Below are 20716 nucleotides of genomic sequence, written 5' to 3'. Positions count from 1 at the left end.
CCAGTCTGATGCATTCAAACACCCAGCACCTTATTGTTATTGGACACATGTGAAATGCCGTAAATGCTTAACTCTGCATACTGCCTCATCTGTACATTCTATACCTATTGGAATTATATATTTTAAATACAATTTTGAAATCCTTTCTCTTATATACGGCATATGTTCACAAATTATATAACTTGGTGGTGTGAAAAGACACTAACATATGTGAACCAGTAAAGCTAAATATTTTCCATCTATGTCGCCTTACTATTGCTAGAAGTCATGTGACCTGTATGTCGAGCCATGTCAAATTTTGGTCCAGGTCACTGATGTTCACAGACAGGAAGTGTGACGTCTATAGGTATAACTGCTTCTCCCTCATAGATGGCTTTATCGCTATTTAGTTTGCTTTTCTTGATTTACTTAAGTTGTGTGTGTTGCTAATGTATTTTGTATGAAAAGTGTATTTTGAAATATATTAATCCTTTAAATACAGCCTATGCTTGCCTGTAGTGTTTGTTTCAGTACACTTCACAGGCCTTGCAAAATGACTGGGAAAAAAAAAAAATAGACCGTGGTTTAGAAAGATAGGTGTGGCAGAATGATTAATAACTTGGGTGGAGTAAAAGCTGGCAGAGAGCCTGGGTGTTGTAGGCTCTGGCTTCTTCTCTAGCCTGCGGAATGGGAGACTTGGACCTGCAGCCAAAATCTATATTTTGTGGGAGGCTTGCAGTAAACTGGTAAAGATTGCTGTTGCTTAAAATGTCATTTGCAGTGCAAAGATTACAGTAAATACAATATTTTTGTATAATATATATACCTTTTGAAAGGTGTAGCTGTAGCATTAGGTGTGTGCCCATATGTTATCTTTCTGTTATGTGGTTTATATCACTGTGTTACAACTGAGGTGATGGAGTTGATTCCCACCTCGGCCGTTTGGAGTTTTGAATGTTCTCTCCATGCTTGCATGGGTTTCCTCTCACAATTCAAAAATATGCTGTTAGTGTTACTGGCTTAAAAACCTTAACCCTTGTGTGTGTGTGTGTTTGTGTCAATCTCATGGCCCTCCAGCTGTTGTGGAACTACACATCCTAGCATGTCATTAGGCCAACAGTTAAAAGGTTGACATGGGGTTTCTCACTTTTTTGGGCCGACAGGCGGTATTTCATACCCTACTATCCACTAGGACGTGGTGGGAGAATAAAATAGTGTGCCCAAAGCATGGCGAGCGCAGCAGTGCACCAATACGGTGTCCATATGAACTGTGTCAACATTCGGGTCAAAAAAAGTGAAATACCCCATGTTGACATGTCGACGTAATGCTTGTGTCGACCTAAGCCAAGGTTTCCCATGTGTCAACCTTGGCTCATGTCGACCTTCAGTGGTCAACTGTGTCGACATTCGGGTCAAAAAAGTGAAATACCCCATGTTGACATGTCGACGTAATGCTTGTGTCGACCTAAGCCAAGGTTTCCCATGTGTCAACCTTGGCTCATGTCGACCTTCAGTGGTCTACCCTATGGCCCATACCTTTTCAGATGGGCAGATTAGGCTGGTTCTTATCTGCCAGCAAAAACTCTGTTTCAATGTAAATTGAGCTTGCTGTAATGTGGAATGGAGGAAATCCTTCTCTTCACTAGAGCGTAACTAAGAATGTTATGCTGCATATAATTCTGTGTGTGTGTTCCTGTGCTTTTTCTATTTCTTACAATGCAGAACATGTTTGATCAGCACGTATGCAGTAGAACTGGCTGTGGTGGTATTGTGTGGACCACACCCAAGTGTTAAGACTGTGTGTGGCAGCTAAGGCACCTCATTTTCTGTTCTGCATTTTTCTGATTTTATAATTCTGTACACTATGTAATAGTTACGCAAAGTAAAACACAATTATCAAGTTGGAATTTCCTTTAGATCTTTTCTTTATTCCGAATACATAAAAATTATTTCCTCTGATGTTAAGTGAAAAGCATCTGTGTCTCATCATCTATCTATCTAATACTGCCCATACATATGTGAGATATTGCATGCAATCATTCGATTTCGGCCACATCTGGCCAATAAATCGAATGATTGCATTCTTTTTTAAGGGGACATTCGACACGATGCGCAGGCACGCCATGGAATGTCCCATCGATAGACATTATATGCTGCACATAATATTTATCGAATTGCATGAGCAATCGAATGTGGTTTTTAACCACATGCGATTGCTCGAATGCAATCAGCGGCGGGTTCGGGGAGCGAGGCCGGGTTGGGGACCGGAGCGCTGGCAGGGAGCGGGTATCTGACCGCTGGCTGCTGTGGAGCTGGAGACTGGAGTGCTGGGGACCGAAAAAGTGGAGCCTGTGAAGAAGCACTTTCAGGCATCGGGACTTGGCAGTGGCAGCAGATGACTTTGCAACATTGGACGGCACTCTGATTGGCTGAGGCCGCTAAGAGAGAGAGCTCTCTCAGCCAATCAGAGGCCGCCTGAATGTAAGGCTGCTGATTGGCTGAGAGAGCTCTCTCTCAGCTGCCTCAGCCAATCAGAGGGCCGTCCAATGTTGCACCCCTGTTCCAGCACCCGATGTCCATCGCAGATGGCATGCGAGATCGGGTGCTGCACTGGGCACCACTTGATGCGATCAGATGTGATGGGATATCGCATTGCAATGTCCCATCGCATCTGATCGCATAAGTGTATGGACACCATATCTATCTATCTATGTATCTATCTCTATTGTCAATTTGCGTGTCTCGGAAACACTGCCATCTGTTGGCGGGGATTGAAACTACATTTTTTTTTCTCTCACATGCACAAACACAGAGGCAATCACAAGGTAGCAGACTATCTTTCCAAGCATTAGCTTCGAGCGGGCTTACTAGTACTATATTTCTGGCTAAGGTACCATCAGTTTCTCCACAATCTGCCTTTCTTTAACAATATGTTTTGAAGAAGCTAAAAATAAACCCTTCACCACTTAATACATTTACCCCTAAATTCATTAGCCCTGTACAAACTAGATGACTTGCGCCAAAACTGATATCGGCGTCAGCGTTTGTATGATATAATGCATACACACTGAACGATATTGTTCATTAATGTCACCTTCACCCTGCTCCTGATGCATGGTTTTTAAGCCAATGGCCCTTCTGAGTGATATATTTTTAAATCTCATCTAGTGTGTACAGGTCTTTAGTAAGGTTCAGTGATTCATACAATGCGGCTCCAAAGGTAAAGGCTTGGTGTGCATTTCTCAGTTGTGCTACCCACTGCATCACAACAGCAAAATTTAGAAAGTAATTTGTGAGATACAGTACTCGTACTGAGACTTTCCATTCATAATATAGATTTACAGGGCAACTGGGTCTGGCATTTTCACACTAAACCTAATTAGCCCATTATAACGAAGGTGACCCGGGTTTAACCCTTCTTATAACCCGGGTCAAATTGACTGGTTGTTTGACCTATCTTATTAGGTGTGGTGCTTTTACACGGCATTATATTGACTCTACCACAATTCTATATTGTTGCCTGATCTCCAATGTGAATACAGTAGTTTTTCCATATAAATAAACGGTACTTGTTTAGTTTCACGGTGGCCGATATAGCGGATGCTATATCGGCCGATCCGATCCAATTTTTTACCTGTTCATAACCCACTATCCATTACGCATGGAGTTGATTTTATATAGTGTGGCGAGTGCAGCGAGGGGACGTGGATTACTGCGCTCGCCACACTATATATCGGCCGATATCGCATCCGATATATCGGCCGCCATGAATCTAAACAAGTACCAAATAAACACCTTTATGCTCCAATTAGTTGGTGTGATCTCTGTAGTCAGAGCATGTCACTTGTGCACCAGGTGAAACGAGCTAACCTGACATGGACAATGTGACTGTAAATCACAAATAATTTCTACATTGTTATGAGCTCATTGTAATCCTGAAATCTCTATTAATGTATATTTCAGCTATTGCCGACATTTCAAGGGGAAATCGCATAGTGAAAATCTCACTGTGTGTATGCCCCTTCAAATGAAGACAGGGTAACTGTGTACTCATGTCTCAGTCTTCATTTGAAGGGGCATACACACAGTAAGATTTTCACTATGCGATTTCCCCTTGAAGTGCATGGAACTGATTTTTAATACGTGCACATGCATTTTTGACTATGTGTGATTGGCCTATGACCAAATACACTGTATGCAACCTGACCTCGCGGGGATGCACATCGGTATCGGAAGCAATACAAATACTGTGAGATTTTGGCTAAATTTTCTTAAAGTTTTGACTAAATAATCAAAATCCTAAGCCAAAAATCACACCGTTGATTAAGATTTCCTAAAACTGCTTTTGATATAATAATTGTCGGCAATAGCTGAAATATACAGTAATAGAGATTTCAGGATTACAATGAGCTCATAACAATGTAGAAATTATTTGTGATTTACAGTCACATTGGGGCAGATGTATTAAGCCTGGTGAAGAGATAAACTGGAGATAAAGTGGAGATAAAGTGGAAGGAGATAATGCACCAGCCAATCAACTCCCAACTGTCCTATTTCAAACACAGCTGATTGGCTGGTGCGTTATCTCCTTCCACTTTATCTCCAGTTTATCTCTTCGCCAGGCTTAATACATCTGCCCCATTGTCTGTCAGGTTAGCTTGTTTCACCTGGTGCACAAGTGACACCATATTGATATTGGCTAATGGACAATTTTGACTTTGCAATTTTGTCTAGATGCACTGGAAATTTTGACTAAGGAATTTTGTCTTATTAATAATAAATGGTGTATCAGCTACTCAAAATTGCATTGCCTGCACAGTCTATCGATGCTAGGAGATACTAATTTCAGGTGCATACACGCTGCCCGATATATTTCGTTTGAGCACCTTAGTCGTTCAGATATATCACATTGGCTCTGCAACTACGCCGATGCCCGATATATTGGCGCATTGTGCTGTGTGTACATACGATGTGCCAATATATCGGGCATCAGCTGTGTTGCAGAGCCAATGCGATATATCTGAACGACTAAGGTGCTCAAAAGAAAGGACGATATATCGGGCAGCGTGTACGCACCCGAAATTAGTATTAGATTGACATCTCAGTGGCATGCGCCTGCTCATTTGTTGTCAGTTCTGATGGATAGGGCAGTGAGAATGGAGAACACACTGCCTGATCTGTCTGCAGATATATCTACCAGTGTGTACCCATCTTTAGTGTCGGTCAACAATGAGAAACACTGGGAGATTTTTGCTAACCTTCTGAGATTTTAACTATCTAGTCAAAATATCCTGCCAAATCTCACTGTGTGTACAACCCAGGATCGACCCCTTTTTTTTTTTTGCGATGTGAAAGGGTATTATCTGGTCAGTGCAGCGCGATCAGTGAGCACTTCTGCTTCAGTTACCTTTATATCCAGCTGTGTAAGAGAGTGTTACCGTCTCCTCCTATTTATTAAAGCCATCAGCCAAAGAAGAAACACTGTCTAAAAACTACACTTAGATTAAAGTATTTATGAGTTGCTGTTGATGTGTGGGAAGATTTTAGAAATTCCAATAGGTTTGAAGAAGTGAATAAATCAGTTTAAGGTGATGTCTAAATCTTTAAGATGGATAATATAGGCACATTAGCGATCTCATTGTGCATATCGTTAAGTGTGTACGGGGAAAAGGATCACATACACTGGGTAAAAAAAATCTGGTTTATTTATTTGTAGCCGGTAGACATCTTAGCAGGCAATACAGAGGCTTCACATGTGGGTACAAAAGCCCAAAGATCCCTAGTGTAGTCCGAACACTCGCCCAGCCACTAACTGGCATATAGTACTCTCCTCAAAACAGATATTTAACAGCAGACCACAGGTGTTGTTAATTAGCCAAACAATGATTTCCATCAGATCTCAGGAAAAACCTGGACTAATCCTGCTGTTCCATATTAACCCTGTGTGAAACTATGCTGTCCCTACCGCAGTACCCACTATATCATTATTAATGCACACTCCTGCAGATCATTAATGATCACCCCTATCGTCTGAACATGCAGTCAGATCTGGCGATTAAGGGCAGTATTCAATGACAAAAATTCGCTGTGTTTCATGGCGAGTTTGTGCTTTTCACGACGTGGAGAGAGGTTTTTTTTCTCCAAAGGCGAGCCACCCTATTCAATGTGAAATATTCTCCGTCTTTCTAAGTGATTCTCGCCGTCTCTCTCCGTGTAGAAATTCTCCATCTTTTGATGGAGAGCAGGAATGTGAACTTTTAAACTAAAAGGGTGTTTTTTTTAATTTTGGTGTCAAAAAATCAGGTTTTTTTTTCTGTGAAGGGCCATGTTATTTTTATTCATGTGCCTATAGCACATGAATATATATTTAATTTTTTAAAAAATATTTCTTTACATTTTTTTTTTTTTTTTTTACACAGTGCAGCCAGCAGGGGGCCGGAGCGCTCGAGCCGCTCATTAGATATTCATATATTCACTGCACCCGAAGCACGTTCGGGTACAGTGAATACTGAGTCCCCCGCTGGCTATAGGGGGGGCAGCCTGTGCTGCCTGGGTCCAGGGGAGCCCTGCTCCCCACCCCATATCCCCTGCAGCAGCCAAGAGAGACTTTAATCTCTCTTGGCTGCTACGTCCCCCGGCTCCCTGACAGCTCCCTGCCGCGGACGCTCGTCCGCTGCAGGGGTTAAGACTCGCCGCGAGTGGCGGCGAGTCTTTAACACGTTGAATAGGGGGAGCAGGAGTGGCAGCGAGCCCTCCGGAACACGGAGAGTGCACGGCGAGCAAAAAAAAATGCTCGCCGTGCACGGAGAATATTTCCATTGAATACTGCCCATAGTCAGTGGGCAGTATTCAATGGAGATATTCTCCGTGCACGGCGAGCATTTTTTTTTGCTCGCCGTGCACTCTCCGTGTTCCGGAGGGCTCGTTGCCTCTCCTGCTGCCACTATTCAATGTTTATAAGACTCGCCGCCACTCGCGGCGAGTCTTAACCCCTGCAGCGGACGAGCGTCCGCAGCAGGGAGCTGACAGGGACGTGGCATCCAGGGAGATTAAAGTCTCCCTGGATGCCACAGAACATATGTGAGGGTAGGGGGCCCCCCTGGGACCCAGGCAGCACAGGCTGCCCCCCTCTATAGCCAGCGGGGGACCCAGTATTCACTGTACCCGAACGTGCTTCGGGTGCAGTGAATATATGAATATCTAATGAGCGGCTCGAGCGCTCCGGCCCCCTGCTGGCTGCACTGTGTAAAAAAAAGAAAGAAAAAAAAATGTAAAAAAATATTTTTTTAAAAATTAAATATATATTCATGTGCTATAGGCACATGAATAAAAATAACATGGCCCTCCACAGAAAAAAAACCTGATTTTTTGACACCAAAATTAAAAAAAACACCCTTTTAGTTTAAAAGTTCACATTCCTGCTCTCCATCAAAAGATGGAGAATTTCTTCACGGAGAGAGACGGCGAGAATCACTAAGAAAGACGGAGAATATTTCACATTGAATAGGGTGGCTCGCCTTTGGAGAAAAAAACCCTCTCTCCACGGCGAAAAAAGCACAAGTTCTCCACAAAACACGGAGAACTTTTGTCATTGAATACTGCCCAGTGACTGCTTGTCGGGCAGGGGTCCCAGTGACAACACTTAATGATATCGCTCAGTGTATCACCCGCAGATCTTTTGTTTTGCTGCACCGCTGATATAGCTAACAAAATCCTCTGTACTGCATATGGTATAGTGTGTGCAGGGAATTACACTGTAATTAGATACGCTTGCCGTCATAAAATTCGAATTCAGCTTATTAAAACTATGTTCACCTAATACAATATATGCGCTCCCTCCCTTTCTTTGATCTTTATATGGTGTACTTGGGTCCATTAGTTGCTGAGCGCTCTATATTTTTCTTTGAAGTTATTATTTGGAAGCCATTGCAGACTGGTTTACAGTAATGTAGTAGGAGTGCCTAATTTAGGGGTATGTATGTACCCTTATGTCTGTATACAATGTATGTATATATTAATATGTATTCACACATGTGCAGCCACAATATTATATTTTTCAAATCTTTTCATTACAGAAGCCAGAACAATGTCGTGTATTCATGAAATTCTAGGCAAGCTGAAACTGGAAGGAAGTGTAAGTAAAGCTGAGTGTTTGTATAGAGTGACAGCCGCACTCTCCTTCTCTCCCAGTATGTTTGGGAGACTCTGGATTGTCACGTATCTCCTGCATGCTGCTCGCTGGTGCCCGTCACTCCAGGTGGCGTGATGAAATAATGTGCCTAGAATAATGTTATTATGACCCTGCCCCTTACTTTAATGCAAGAATGTGCCCCTTTGTGTAGTTGGCAGGGGACCCACAATGACATGATCACGGTGCTACATTCCCCCACATCACTTACCTGGATGCACCTTTAAATATTGGCTTAATCTATATGTTTTTGAAATGTCCGTGTCACATATCGTTAGACAATGCATCCTTTTTTTTTTTTTTTGTTCATAGCACAGAATCATCTGTACAGCTTCTTTAAAATGATGGTTTCACTGTGTTTTTGAATTGTGCATTTTGTACCTATTGGAATGGGTCATGTCAGAGGGTATGAACATGTTTAAAATAGCTGTACTTTGGACATAGCTCCCAACATGACCCATTCCAAGAGGGACACAATGCTCTGTTTTTGAATTTCCTTCTAATGTATGATTACCATCACTTGTTTTATACAGGTTACTTGATAACAAAGGTGTTTCACCACAGGTGATCTTAAATTAAGAGGGAAGTCCAGAAAGAGAGCATTGTGTCCCTCCTGGAAAGGGTCCTGTTGGGGTGTAGTATAGGGGTCCGGCAGTCAGGATCCTGACAGTCATTAGCCCGACGTCGGGATCCCAACTGGCCGGACCCAGACAGCATGGTGAGCGCAACTAAACCCCTTGCGGGCTCGCTGTGCTCGCCACGCTGCACCACGCTCCCTCTATGGGGGTCGTGGACCCCCACGAGGGAAAATAACAGGTGACAGTCAGGAACCCGGCTGTCAGTGTTTTGACAGTTGGGATCCTGACGTCGGGTAAATACCTGTCGGGACCCCGTTCGGCACCCCCTGTTGGGAGGTATGCTTTGGATACTGATTCCACTTAATGAACTACATCAGATGTTATGCCCACCTGCTAGACTCCTGAATGTACTCTCTCCCATACAGCAAACCAGTTCCAGTCAGTCAACTTGTGGTACTGTCAGGCCGAGCACAAACTTCGATGCAGAGAAGGATGCAGCGGCCATTGAAACTGCAATTAAGACAAAAGGTAAGTACGTTTCATTAGAGTCCATATTGCCAAAGAGATCAGTTCTTCAGGTCACTATTCATTGGAGGCATTGTGGTCCCCCTGGGTTGCTGTGTAACTGATCTTGATATGGTACTTGTGCTCCTGAAAACCAATAGTCTCCTCCCAAACTAGAATGCATGACTTTACTGGAAAACAAAATAGTAATACCTCCTGTGACAGGATAACTAGTGATATTATAGCTAATAACAGGCTGGTTTATTTAAATATCTTCCAGCTGGTAACAATTTAACTGCCATTTGTTTTCATGATGCAAAAAAACTTTTTATCCACTTTGGTCTTCCTGTGTTATGGCTAAAAATGGTATGGAAAACTATTCAGAACATAGGAGAATTAGACAAGACCACGGCTTGAAACACAAAACTATAATGAGTAGAATACAGCTCAAAACTGAAAGTCCATTTTAAGTTGAACCATATTCCAGAAATGTGATGTCCAGCAATCCTATGTTTGTCATGAGTGTGCCCAATCCTGCTTTCTCTGACAGTTGGTGGTCAGCATTCATACCCTGCCTGTATGGGAAAAAACCATGCGCTAGAAGGGCCACCAAGCGCACAGCAGACAGCGTATTAATTTAACAAACTAACATCTATTTTGGCTGTCATTTATACCTAAGGGCAAATGATATGTGAGCATGCGTGATCAAAAGTATTCTGACAAACAATGCTACAATTGTTCATTGGTATTGTTGTTACCACAGAGCATGTTCAAAAACTCCATTTGCTTGACCAAACAATCACATGGCAGCTGCCCTCTTGTGGGCAGTAACACATTATATTTGTGAGGCCATCAGAAAAGCAAGTTACTGGATTGGTCAATTACACTGCATAGAAATGATACCTAATAAAAGTGTGTGCTGATCATTCAAAACCATTTGAGTTTTAAACAGTTGGTGCCCCACCATCTCCCCCCCCCCCCCCCCCCCCCCCCACCGCAACCACCACCCATAAAAGGTGTATATGGGATATTTTAGAATTAAACTTCACTCTTTCTGAATTTTTACATTACAATTGGATTGGGGAATCTTTTGCTGCATCCCACTTTATTTGTTATTGCAGTAACCGGAGCTGTAGGAATTGATGGTAAAAGAAGCTGAGATAATACGTTTAAATGGTGAATCTGGTCACTGGGTGAAAGGGTTTAAGGGTCTTATCACAGGTGTGACAAATATGTATTGTCCTGATTGAAGTGGGTGTAGTTTCCATTGTTCCATGTATAATTTCCCTGCACACATTTCTGTTACATTTCCCTCCTTACTATAGATTCCAGGTGTTCACTATAATGGGAAATGGTTAGATGTCCTGGGAGACCCATTTCCAAACAGATTCTCTCTCTGATTCGCTGCGCTGACCCCCGCCCCCTTGTACAGAGCCAGGAACAACCTGAGCAAATCAACACATGCTTCAGGAATTGAGGAAACGGGACAGATTTCCTCTTGGCTGTGCCTCTACTTATAATGGAACATTCCTGAATAAGAAGTGTGTAGGAGCTATGCTGTGCTACCCTCTGTTCTCTGCACACTTCACTGTCCTTGTCTGGCTTTTATGGCTGTAGCATTAAACCTAATTATAAGTAGTTCCTGTATCTGCTGTAATCAATATTCATAAATGTATTAGGATAATGTTTTGCCTTGTACAAGTGAGTGCAGAGTGCAATTTTCTGGCTAAAAATACTCCCCATTACTGTGCAAGCCATGATGTCTATGCACTTACTGCTCCGTTCCACGTCAGACCCCCATAACCCATCCCTATTCCTCATGGGTAATAACCAGAACAACCATAGTCTGCTTGGCACCGAAAAAAACACGAGTAGCACTGGTAATAATCCATTACATCAATTGGGCAGTAAACGTATTATAGTCATTAACATATATAATCTGGCTAAAAAGCAAAGTTAGAAATACAGTTTGGTTACAGAATGTATGAAATGTATATTACTGTAACTGACACAAAGGGATGTATTCAGTTCAGCCGGCGAGGGAGGTTTGTATGGTGAGGATGGCTTGTTTTTGGGGAGGATTGCCGAAAACAAGCCATCCTTGCCGTTTAACCCTTTCACCGGCCGCTAGCCCTATTCTATTTTCTGGGGAAATCGTCGACATCAGAGGAGGGCGAGGTTTGCCGGTAATGCAGCAAGCCCGCTGCTAGCCTTGCTGTTTTGAAGGCCGTACTCGCTGTTTCCACCGCGCTTTTAAGAAACTGCGGGGTGGAACCAGTGAGTGCAGAGGGGTGGGTTGCATACGGAGGGCGGACTATGGCGGAAAGCAATAATCACTGCTTGCTGTCATAGCTCGCCAAAACTGCATTGAATATTCTCCAAAATGGTCATTATAACATATTATGTATTCATCTTATTAACGAGTTTATTGTATGTCTAGCTATATTTGGTTTGCATTGGAGGTTGACACCCTCATTTAATCTAGCTGCTTTGGATTGACCACACCAATCTAGCCACCTTTTATTTTTTATATATATACTAGTCTGCTGAAATGAACCATGGTTGTAGTCCATATATTTTATCACAAAATATTACATACATATTTTGAAAATGAAAGAATTGAATAAATAAAACAAAATAGGACTACATGTCCAAAAGCTCTGTTCACCAAATTTATTTGTTTAATATCTCTTTACAAAATCTTGGGCATTAATATGATGTTATCCCACTATTCTGGGAAGGAACCTCTCTCCAGGGATCTGCTTCAGCTACGGGCAGGGCTAGAAGTCTTGGCTCAAAGGTGTTTGGTGGAGCTGCAGGCCAGTCATGTCCTGACACCCCAAGCTTTGGCTGACTATTTTTTTATTTTATTTAATTATCCTCACTTTACGCATGGAGCCATTGCTGTGCCAAAACAGGGCATACAATTCCCAAACTGTTGCCACAATGGTAAAAGCAAACCATTGTCTATAGATTAGCATTGTATGCTCAAGCATACAGATTACCCTACACTGGGAAGAAGGGGCCCAGGCCACACCATTATTCCTCCTCCACCAGAATTTACAGTTGGTACTAGTGTACATTCTGTCAGGAAAGCTTTCCCTGGGACCCACCACTGCCATATTAGTCTGCAAGATTGTGATGTGTGATCCACTGCTCCAGACTCCCAAATGTAATTTACTTCCCAGCACTCCAGACAAAGCTTGCCATTGAGCATGGTGATGATGTGAGGTTTGTGCACTGCTGGCATTGCTTCCTGAGGCAGTTTGTGCTGTGATACAGGACAGACTATATTCAGGTCTCCTCACTGCATTGCCCCATTCTGTAAGCTACTGTTTTTTAGCTGAGCTGCTGCTGCTCCCGGGTGTAGGACAGAGCAGCTCTGACAGGGCAGAAATTGTGTGGGAATGACTTGTATAAAGTTGTCATCCAATGACAGAGCTATTGCCTATGGACGGTGCGTTGCTGTATGCTAGATTTTATACACCTATTACCAGTTGGTGTGGCTGAAATGGCCACACACTATTTAGAAGGATGTTTACATACCTTTGTCCACTTAACATAAGTTACATATATTCTATAAAATATCCATTCAATATTCACGGTATTGTCTATAGTTGACTAGATCTCCTCCTGTTCTTTTAATGCTGCTGAAGCGGCATGCATGGGCAACTATTCAGACCTGATTGCACTGCTGCAAATTTCCATAGCGGACAATTATCGATGTTCTGCATATGGGCCACAATGCACGTTCACGATGCCTACCAGCAATGAACTCCTGCTACTACTTCTATTAGCAAGGCGAGTGACAGAAAGTATGCACCCGGCGGTGGTAACTGACTGTTTTATGGGAGTGTCCGGAAAAAATGCAGGCATTATCAAGCGTTAAGGGAAGGTTGTGTGACGTGTCAGAAGACACTTATCCTTCTGGCACCAAGGCACCACCCCACCTTGATTTAATTAATGTTGATTGAGTAATTATAGAAACAAATATGGATTTTAGTGAGGATCTAGTTAATTTGTGTGGGATCCTCTGGGTAGCCCCACTGAAAGTGCTCAGTGGGATTGGCCATCCCAATAGTAATTCAAAATGGAGAAAAAAACAACTTGAAAATGACGTTCAGCATTTGTGTTAACTTTTACTTCAAAATGATATTAAACATTTAAAATTCAAAACACAGCACACAATGTAGTTAATGGGTGAAACACACATTAATTGGGACCACTGCTGCTTTGTGCGCTCTGTTGTAATGTCTGTGCGCACGCTCATCGAGTTGTGTGCGCACCGTTAAAACAGCCTAGCGGGAACACTAGATGGTAACTTTACACCATATAATCGGTAGGTTCAATCTATCTAAAGATTAAAGGTTGTGTGATGTCAGCAACAGGCCGGATATGGCTGCATTCATCACAGCCGTCGAGTAAGTATCTGGCTACTGAGCCTGTGATAAGTGGTAAACAGTGGAAAAATCATTCCTTGGTGAGCCTTTTACGAAGGGTTCTTGACATTTGTTCGGCTGCGAACCCTTTACCAGGTGTACACTTCCATTCCCACTGCGTGCACATGAATTTGCAAGACGGGATTTCACCATAGCAGGGAGGCATCTACCTGATTACTGGCCACTACACATTCATGGCTGTGCAATCAGGTCTGAATTACCCTCATGGTGTGGATCCGTGCCCATGGTGCATAGAGTTTTAGGTACATTCAACAAAGGTCTGAATTAAGGGCCTGATTCAGACCTTATCACTGCTGTGCAAATTTGCATGTGACCGATTATCAATAGACTATGAATGCATATGGGTCCTAGTACACATACGCATGAAATACTGCTACTTATTTTCATCACTGTCATGTGATCAGGCATAAATCAGGCCCAGAGCTCATACTGGCAGTTGAATATGACCAGTTATGTGTTATGGAGATTACCAGTTGAAGATCCCATTTACTAAGATCCTGTTTTTTTCAGGGGTGGACGAACTTACAATCATCAGCATTTTAACAAACCGAAGCTGGGAGCAAAGACAAGACATAGCATTTGCCTTTCAGAGGAGGACCAAGAAGGTAAATTGCTGTTCATATAAGATAACACTTTAATATCCTTATTTACAATAAAGCATTAATTCACACACTCACATCTGGAACACATTGCTTGTTCATACTGGACCTTATTCTCAGGGGGAGTCATCTATTTTTGCCATATCCAGCACCATATGTAAAAGTTGACAGAGGGTGGGGTAGGTGTACACTAGGATGCTGCTTTCTACACCACGTGTTATGCAACCTTTTGTCATTTACCTGGCCTGACCTGTAACAAACTAATTAATAGCAGCTGGAAGACAGATGAAATTAATCATCTAACGCCAACAGATCAGCGTGAATTTTTTGTTTCTTTTAAGCCACTGGTGAACAGTGGGTATGGTGTGGATGGAGCTTCAGTGGCAGGCACAAGGAGTTAAACTTCTTGAGTGCAGCCCAGTCCCCTCTCCCCCCATACCCCACCTCCAGGCCATACTTTTTTTTTTTTTTTTTACAGGTTATACTAAGGAAGGGCTGCATTCAGCCCTGCATGATTTATTTTTTATATATATATATATATATATATTTTTGGTACTTGTGTAGAATCACGGTGGCCATCGCATAGCAAAAAAATCGCATGCGATGCGATGGCATGCGATTTTTAACAGAAATGCATCCAAATGCATTGAAATTAGTATCAAACATGTTCAATGGCCCCCAAATGTCATTTTTCAGGCTGTACCACCCCCCACTATCAACGCGAACCCGAAGCGTGGCGAGCGCAACAAGCCCGCGAGGGGCGGCGGTTTGCGTCCTACGGCCTTTTCATACCCCCACTATCCACGTCGGTGTGGAGTTGAGAATAGAAAGTGTGGCGAGCGCAGCGAGCCACCGAGCCCGAAGCATGGCGAGCGCAGCAAGGGGACACTGATACCTTCACAGGTATACGCGTCCCCTCGCGGGCTTCACAGGTGTCCGCGTCCCCTCGCGGGGCTCGCTGCGCTCGCCACACTTTCTATTCTCAACTCCACGCCGACGTGGATAGTGGGGGTATGAAAAGGTCGTAGGATGCGTACTGCTGCGCTCGCCACGCTTCGGGTTCGCGTTGATAGTGGGGGTAGTACAGCCTGAAAAATGACATTTGGGGGCCACTGAACATGTTTGATACTAATTTCAATGCATTTGGATGCATTTCTGTAAAAAATCGCATGCGATCGCATCGCATGCGATTTAAAAAAAAAATGCTTAAAAACTGCAAAAATCTCATCCCATCGCATGCCATCTCATATGGCATGCGATGGGAGCCGTGATACTACACAAGTACCATATTTTTTTTCTTCTTTCTTTTACATGGAGCTGGCCTGCGAGCTACCGCTAGGCTGCTCCACTGGACTGGGGCCGGCACACTGACCTTCATGTCAGAGGATATGCACATCTTGCACAGCAGTTCAAATGGTGCCGTGGACTGCAGCACTGGTGAATAGGTTGGTGACGTTCATTGCGGACCTCCATTGCAGCCGCACAGAGTCCAGCTAGCTGGGAACAACCATCAGGCGGGATTACAGAGCAGTACTCAACACTTGCTTGGGCTTCCTGCTTAAGGTTGTCTCTTGCTTTCATCTAAATCAGGAGATCGTTGTTCCATCTATGTGTGATTGGCCTCCGTGGGGAGGCTTCCTTGGATGTGGTGCAGGCTCTCTGTATGTGTGTTAACCGTATTAAGGATATCTGTACATGTAAATTCTTGTTTGTTTTGGTGGATACTTCCAAGCGGTGCTAGCTGACTTCTAAGCAAACCTTGGCCAGGTGGCTCCGTTGAGCAGTTCACCATGCCTACTCCGTGGTGAACATCTCTACTCCTCTAGGGGTAACGGCTCATTCTTCTAAAGCCGTTGGTACTTCCCAGGGGGGTCTCTGCTCAACAACTTTGTAATGCGGCCACTTGGTCTTCTGCCCAGACCTTTTATTACGGTTTTTTTTCTTGACACCTTTTCCTTGTCTGACGCAGCCTTAGCGCAGTCCAGGAGCATCCCCATCCAGCTTTAGGATGTCCCACTGTAATGTCTTCTGTGCCCATAAAAAGAAAACAGGATTTATGGTCTTACCTTAGTAACTACTCCTCTTTGAATTCATATGGGCACATACCTATGTTGCAGGAATATTTCCTGGGTTAGGTGTGTGTGTGTGTGTGTGTGTGTGTATATGTGTCAGTTTCCTCTGCCAGTATGCTGGAAGTTATTGTATGAAGCATTCTTCCGTCTTCTGCCCACTCCTGCCTTGGGCTTGCTACTAAATCTGGTGGAGCATAGGGGACTGGGAGCCTAGGCATTGTGGGAATTTCAAATGAACTCTTTTGGTGCCTGCCTAACCAGCCATTTTCTACCCACTGATGCCCACTGGAGCCTTCCCAGCTGCCCACAACTGTGTACACATTCACAGCATCTATGCAGCCCTATGAAATATATACTCCTCAAGTTAATCTATGGTCATACAGAATGGCAACAGTAACATAGACTTCAGTGATGTGATTCCTACATATAGTTTCACAGCAACGGCTGAATCCATCCCGAAAACAGTCCCGACATGCACACTTTTTTGCCATCACTCCCCATAACCTCCCACAAAACATCCACTTCCTGTCACTCGGTAATCCTCACTACCAGTGTAATCGAAAACCAATAGATACTCATTATAGTGACGCATGCGCAGTTTACAAATTGCTCAATTGCAAAAAGATCAGCATCACTGTATTCCTTACACTGGTACCGCAATAATGACCGGTATGTAAAGGGGTGTACACACGGACTATAGGATGGGTGATTTTCGCTGTGATTTCGCTTCGTCAAAATCGCGATGTTGCTGCCAGAAATAAGCCAGCGGCCATCCCCAGCAGCAGCGCACGTGTACAGCCAAGTAGACCCTGCAGGTCTTGTCAAAATATTCTTGCCTATTGTGTATTTGGCCTGGTGATAGCGACACTGCGGGACCGCACATCGCTATCGCCCACCTGTGTGCACATGGGCCGATCCAGGGAACCCTTCTAAGCAGTTTTGATGATATAGTCAAAATCACTTAGAAGAATCTCCCTGTGTGTACACTGCTTAAGTTGTGTTTGTGCTATTGTACATGCTGCATCCAGCATAAATTATGTTTTCTAACTCTTTACACTGTTTTGCGTTGTCTTTATTGGGGGGTTTGTTTCTGTATGCAAGCAGTTATTTTACCCTCAACCAAATATCTCATTCCTCACCTGTAGGACTTGGCATCAGCACTAAAAGGTGCCCTTTCTGGTAATCTGGAGACGGTGATGCTTGCACTGGTTAAGACACCACCCCAGTATGATGCATCAGAACTAAAAGGCGCAATGAAGGTAAGTCATGTTTGACAGGAAGAGTGAAGTTAGCTTTGATGTAGACTACAAAACTATGTCAAAAGTGGTGATTTTAAACTCACACAAGAATTAAGATTACCTAAAAACATCTGTCATTGAAAATTAACATTTAATTTTAAATTTTATTCTTTTAAAACCCACATTGGGCTGTTGGGGGTGTGCAGTAACTTTGTGCTGATTTGTCCGCCCTTCCTGCTTCCTGTACTGCAGCTGTTGCTAGGTGACGACAAAGCTCAAAAGAAATCACTCATTAATCTAAAAATCTATATGTATGTATATATGCCTGCAACTTACATGTGGCAACATCTCGTAATTTAAACTGAAGCATCAGTCCACTGCATACCTCCCAACTGTCACGATTTTAGAGGGACAGTCCCGATTTTCGGGTCCTGTCCCGCTGTCCCACCCGCGGCAGGCATTGTCCCGCTGCGGGGGGTGGCAGTTGGGAGACCCCCTAATCTAGTAGAATAGACGCTGTGCGTATGAAAATGAGGTTGCGGCTAATTAGCATAAGCCGTGCCCTCATTTGCATACGCCCCACCCCCTTTTCGGGCACTCGCGCGGCTTCGCCGCGTGAGTGTCCCTATTTCTTTTAATCAGAAGTTGGGAGGTATGCCACTGTTTCTTCATACAGTGAGGAACAATTAGCACTTTTTTTTTGCTTTGGAAAGGATTGTTACACCTGTTTTTAAAGTATAATGGGGCATACACATGGGGCTATTCCATGGCTATTTGTGAAGTGCTAAGTGATTGCTTCAAAAGTGAGCACGGATGTGTCCGCGTGTATACCCCTGTGCATCGGCCACCGCCTGTCTAAATTTATACTGCATACAGTATAAATGGGTCGGGGATCGTTCGGTCTACAGCAACTAGGTCGACACAAGCATTAGGTCGACATGGTTTTTTTTTTTTACCCGAATGTCGACATGGATTCAGTTTGAAGTGCTCACGATGCTTCGGGCACACTCTTTTATTCTCCCCCCCCACACCCTAGTGGATGGAAGGGCATGAAATACCGCCTGTCGGCGCAAAAAAACTGAGAAACCGAATGCTTGTGCCGACCTTGACCCATGTCTACCTAGTGGTGTCGACCCTATGCTTGTCGACCTAGTTACTGTAGACCCAATGACCGTATCCCGTATAAATATAGTTTTCCAGTGTTCTCATTGTGATATCACTCAGCAGCACACATCGCTGGTGCATCCCATGTGTGCTGAGCAATCTGTGCTAACCTACATTGCTTAGCACGGAGCTGAAGTCTCCCCCCGTGTATGCTGCATAACCATGTAATGTCTACAGCAGTCAGTTGGTTGGTTGTTGCTGGTTATAATTATCATCCTCCTCTTTAGGAATTGGTCTTTTTTTTTGGGGGGGGGGGGGGGGGTAGTTAAGCAAAGACATTTTAATGACAAAACCATTTGGGTTTCTCCTTTACATTTTATATAGTCATTTACATTTCCAGTAAATTGTATCTTGAGTCCAGCAGCCCTGACGTGTGCCCGTCTGAGCTTGGCTAGTAACGTTATTCTTCTTCCAGGGCCTTGGGACAGATGAAGACACTCTTATTGAAATTATCTGCTCAAGAAGCAGCGGGGAACTACAGGCAATCCAGGCTGCATACAGAGAATGTGAGTGCTGCTGAGTCTTGTGTTTGCCTTTCTGTGGCCTTGTTTTACACCAAATGCCATTCTGTCTTACATTACATAACTGGCACTGTCATATTGTACAGTGATGCCTGAAATGAAGGATATTGCAGTCCCCCTAGTGGAATGAAAGTCTAAATACAATGTCGTCCTCGGTATGTTAACTTTACAATGCAGCTCTTAAGTGTTTGTGTATGTAGAATGTGAAGAACACACCAGCAGGCATTCAGGTACCCTAAGGATGGGTCCTTTATATTCTTTGCAGCACAGGCCTTAATATCACCTGGGTTAAGGCTTCCCATAGAGTATAATTGGGAACCTACTTCAGAGGCAGGGTCATGTGGAGGCATCACATAGCTGACGACCCAATACTAGCCAAAGACCAGCTATTAAGGACCATCTTGTGACTAGGGGCCAGATGTACGGTATCAAGCTTCAAAAAGTGATAAACAACCAACCTATCAGCTCCTAACTGTCATTTTTCAAACCCAGTCTGACAGGTAGGAGCTGATTGGCTGGATGTTTTATCACTTTTTGAAGCTTGATAACTAGACGTGAACATTGTAAAACTACAACTGCAAGCTCTAGTGTGAAGTTTACTGTACAGAAATCATTTTCTATTCCAGTATACAAGACAGAATTAGAAAAAGACATTGTATCGGACACATCAGGAGAATTCAGGAAATTAATGGTGGCCCTTGCTAAGGTGAGTGGCAGCGTAGTGAACAAAAATTGAAATTATACTTCTGAATACAACTTCAGCAATAGTAATAAGGGATGTAGTATCAGATAATGTGCCAGATGCACTAAGCTTCAAAAGTGATAAAATGATAAACAGCCAGCCAATCAGCTCCTGCCTGATATTTTTCAAACAATCTGTGACATGGCAGGTAGGAGCTGATTGGCTGGCTGTTTATCACTCTCCATTTTATCACTTTTGAAGCTTAGTGCATCTGGCCCAATATGTCAAACATTAATTGTGTTAATGTAGTAGCTTTTTCCTTTTCTTTTGATGGTGTACCATCTACACGTAATGCATCTATTTAAATATGTTCTGAATGATTCAAAATTAGTGTGTGCAAATGGGGTTCTTAACTTTTATTTCAGTTGCAACTACAGTATCGCAGAGTAACACTTGCTGCTAAATACTACTCACTATTTCCTAACCTTGTAACAGACTTGTGATTGCGTTGCTCTGCCCCTGAGTGTCAGTACTGTATTACCGCATTTATGGTTTCATGGTTTGTCTGTAGGGCAAGCGACCAGAAGAGTCTTCTGTGGTGGACTATGAGAAGATTGATCAGGATGCCAGAGTAAGTAGGTGCATGCCATACCATGATACATACAGTACATTGTGTGTGTGTGTGTGTGTGTGTGTGTGTATCTTATAGCTGAGCTCAAATGTTTGGGTAA

The 20716-nt window shown here is 43.4% G+C and overlaps 1 protein-coding gene across 4 annotated transcripts in view; it reads left to right on the top strand.

The window, feature by feature from the left end:
• The window catches only part of ANXA2 (annexin A2), a 34972-nt gene that overhangs the window by 7882 nt on the left and 6374 nt on the right, over positions 1 to 20716 (top strand). For 3 of the 4 annotated variants that reach the window (XM_083183641.1, XM_083183638.1, XM_083183639.1), the window contains exons 2-8: positions 8055 to 8113; positions 9171 to 9273; positions 14220 to 14314; positions 17526 to 17639; positions 19198 to 19288; positions 19930 to 20009; positions 20557 to 20616. In XM_083183641.1, the coding sequence (XP_083039767.1) occupies positions 8066 to 8113; positions 9171 to 9273; positions 14220 to 14314; positions 17526 to 17639; positions 19198 to 19288; positions 19930 to 20009; positions 20557 to 20616 (591 nt within the window). In that variant the 5' untranslated portion in view covers positions 8055 to 8065. Of the gene's footprint in view, positions 1 to 689; positions 726 to 8054; positions 8114 to 9170; positions 9274 to 14219; positions 14315 to 17525; positions 17640 to 19197; positions 19289 to 19929; positions 20010 to 20556; positions 20617 to 20716 lie in introns of those variants that run through there. The other variant, XM_083183640.1, reaches the window with a different exon arrangement.

This window comes from Crinia signifera, chromosome 4, assembly GCF_055691185.1.
Source record: "Crinia signifera chromosome 4, ASM5569118v1, whole genome shotgun sequence".
In the NCBI taxonomy this organism is placed as follows: domain Eukaryota; kingdom Metazoa; phylum Chordata; class Amphibia; order Anura; family Myobatrachidae; genus Crinia; species Crinia signifera.
Note: the sequence above shows the minus strand (reverse complement) of the source record. Positions and strands in the feature narration are given on the sequence as shown.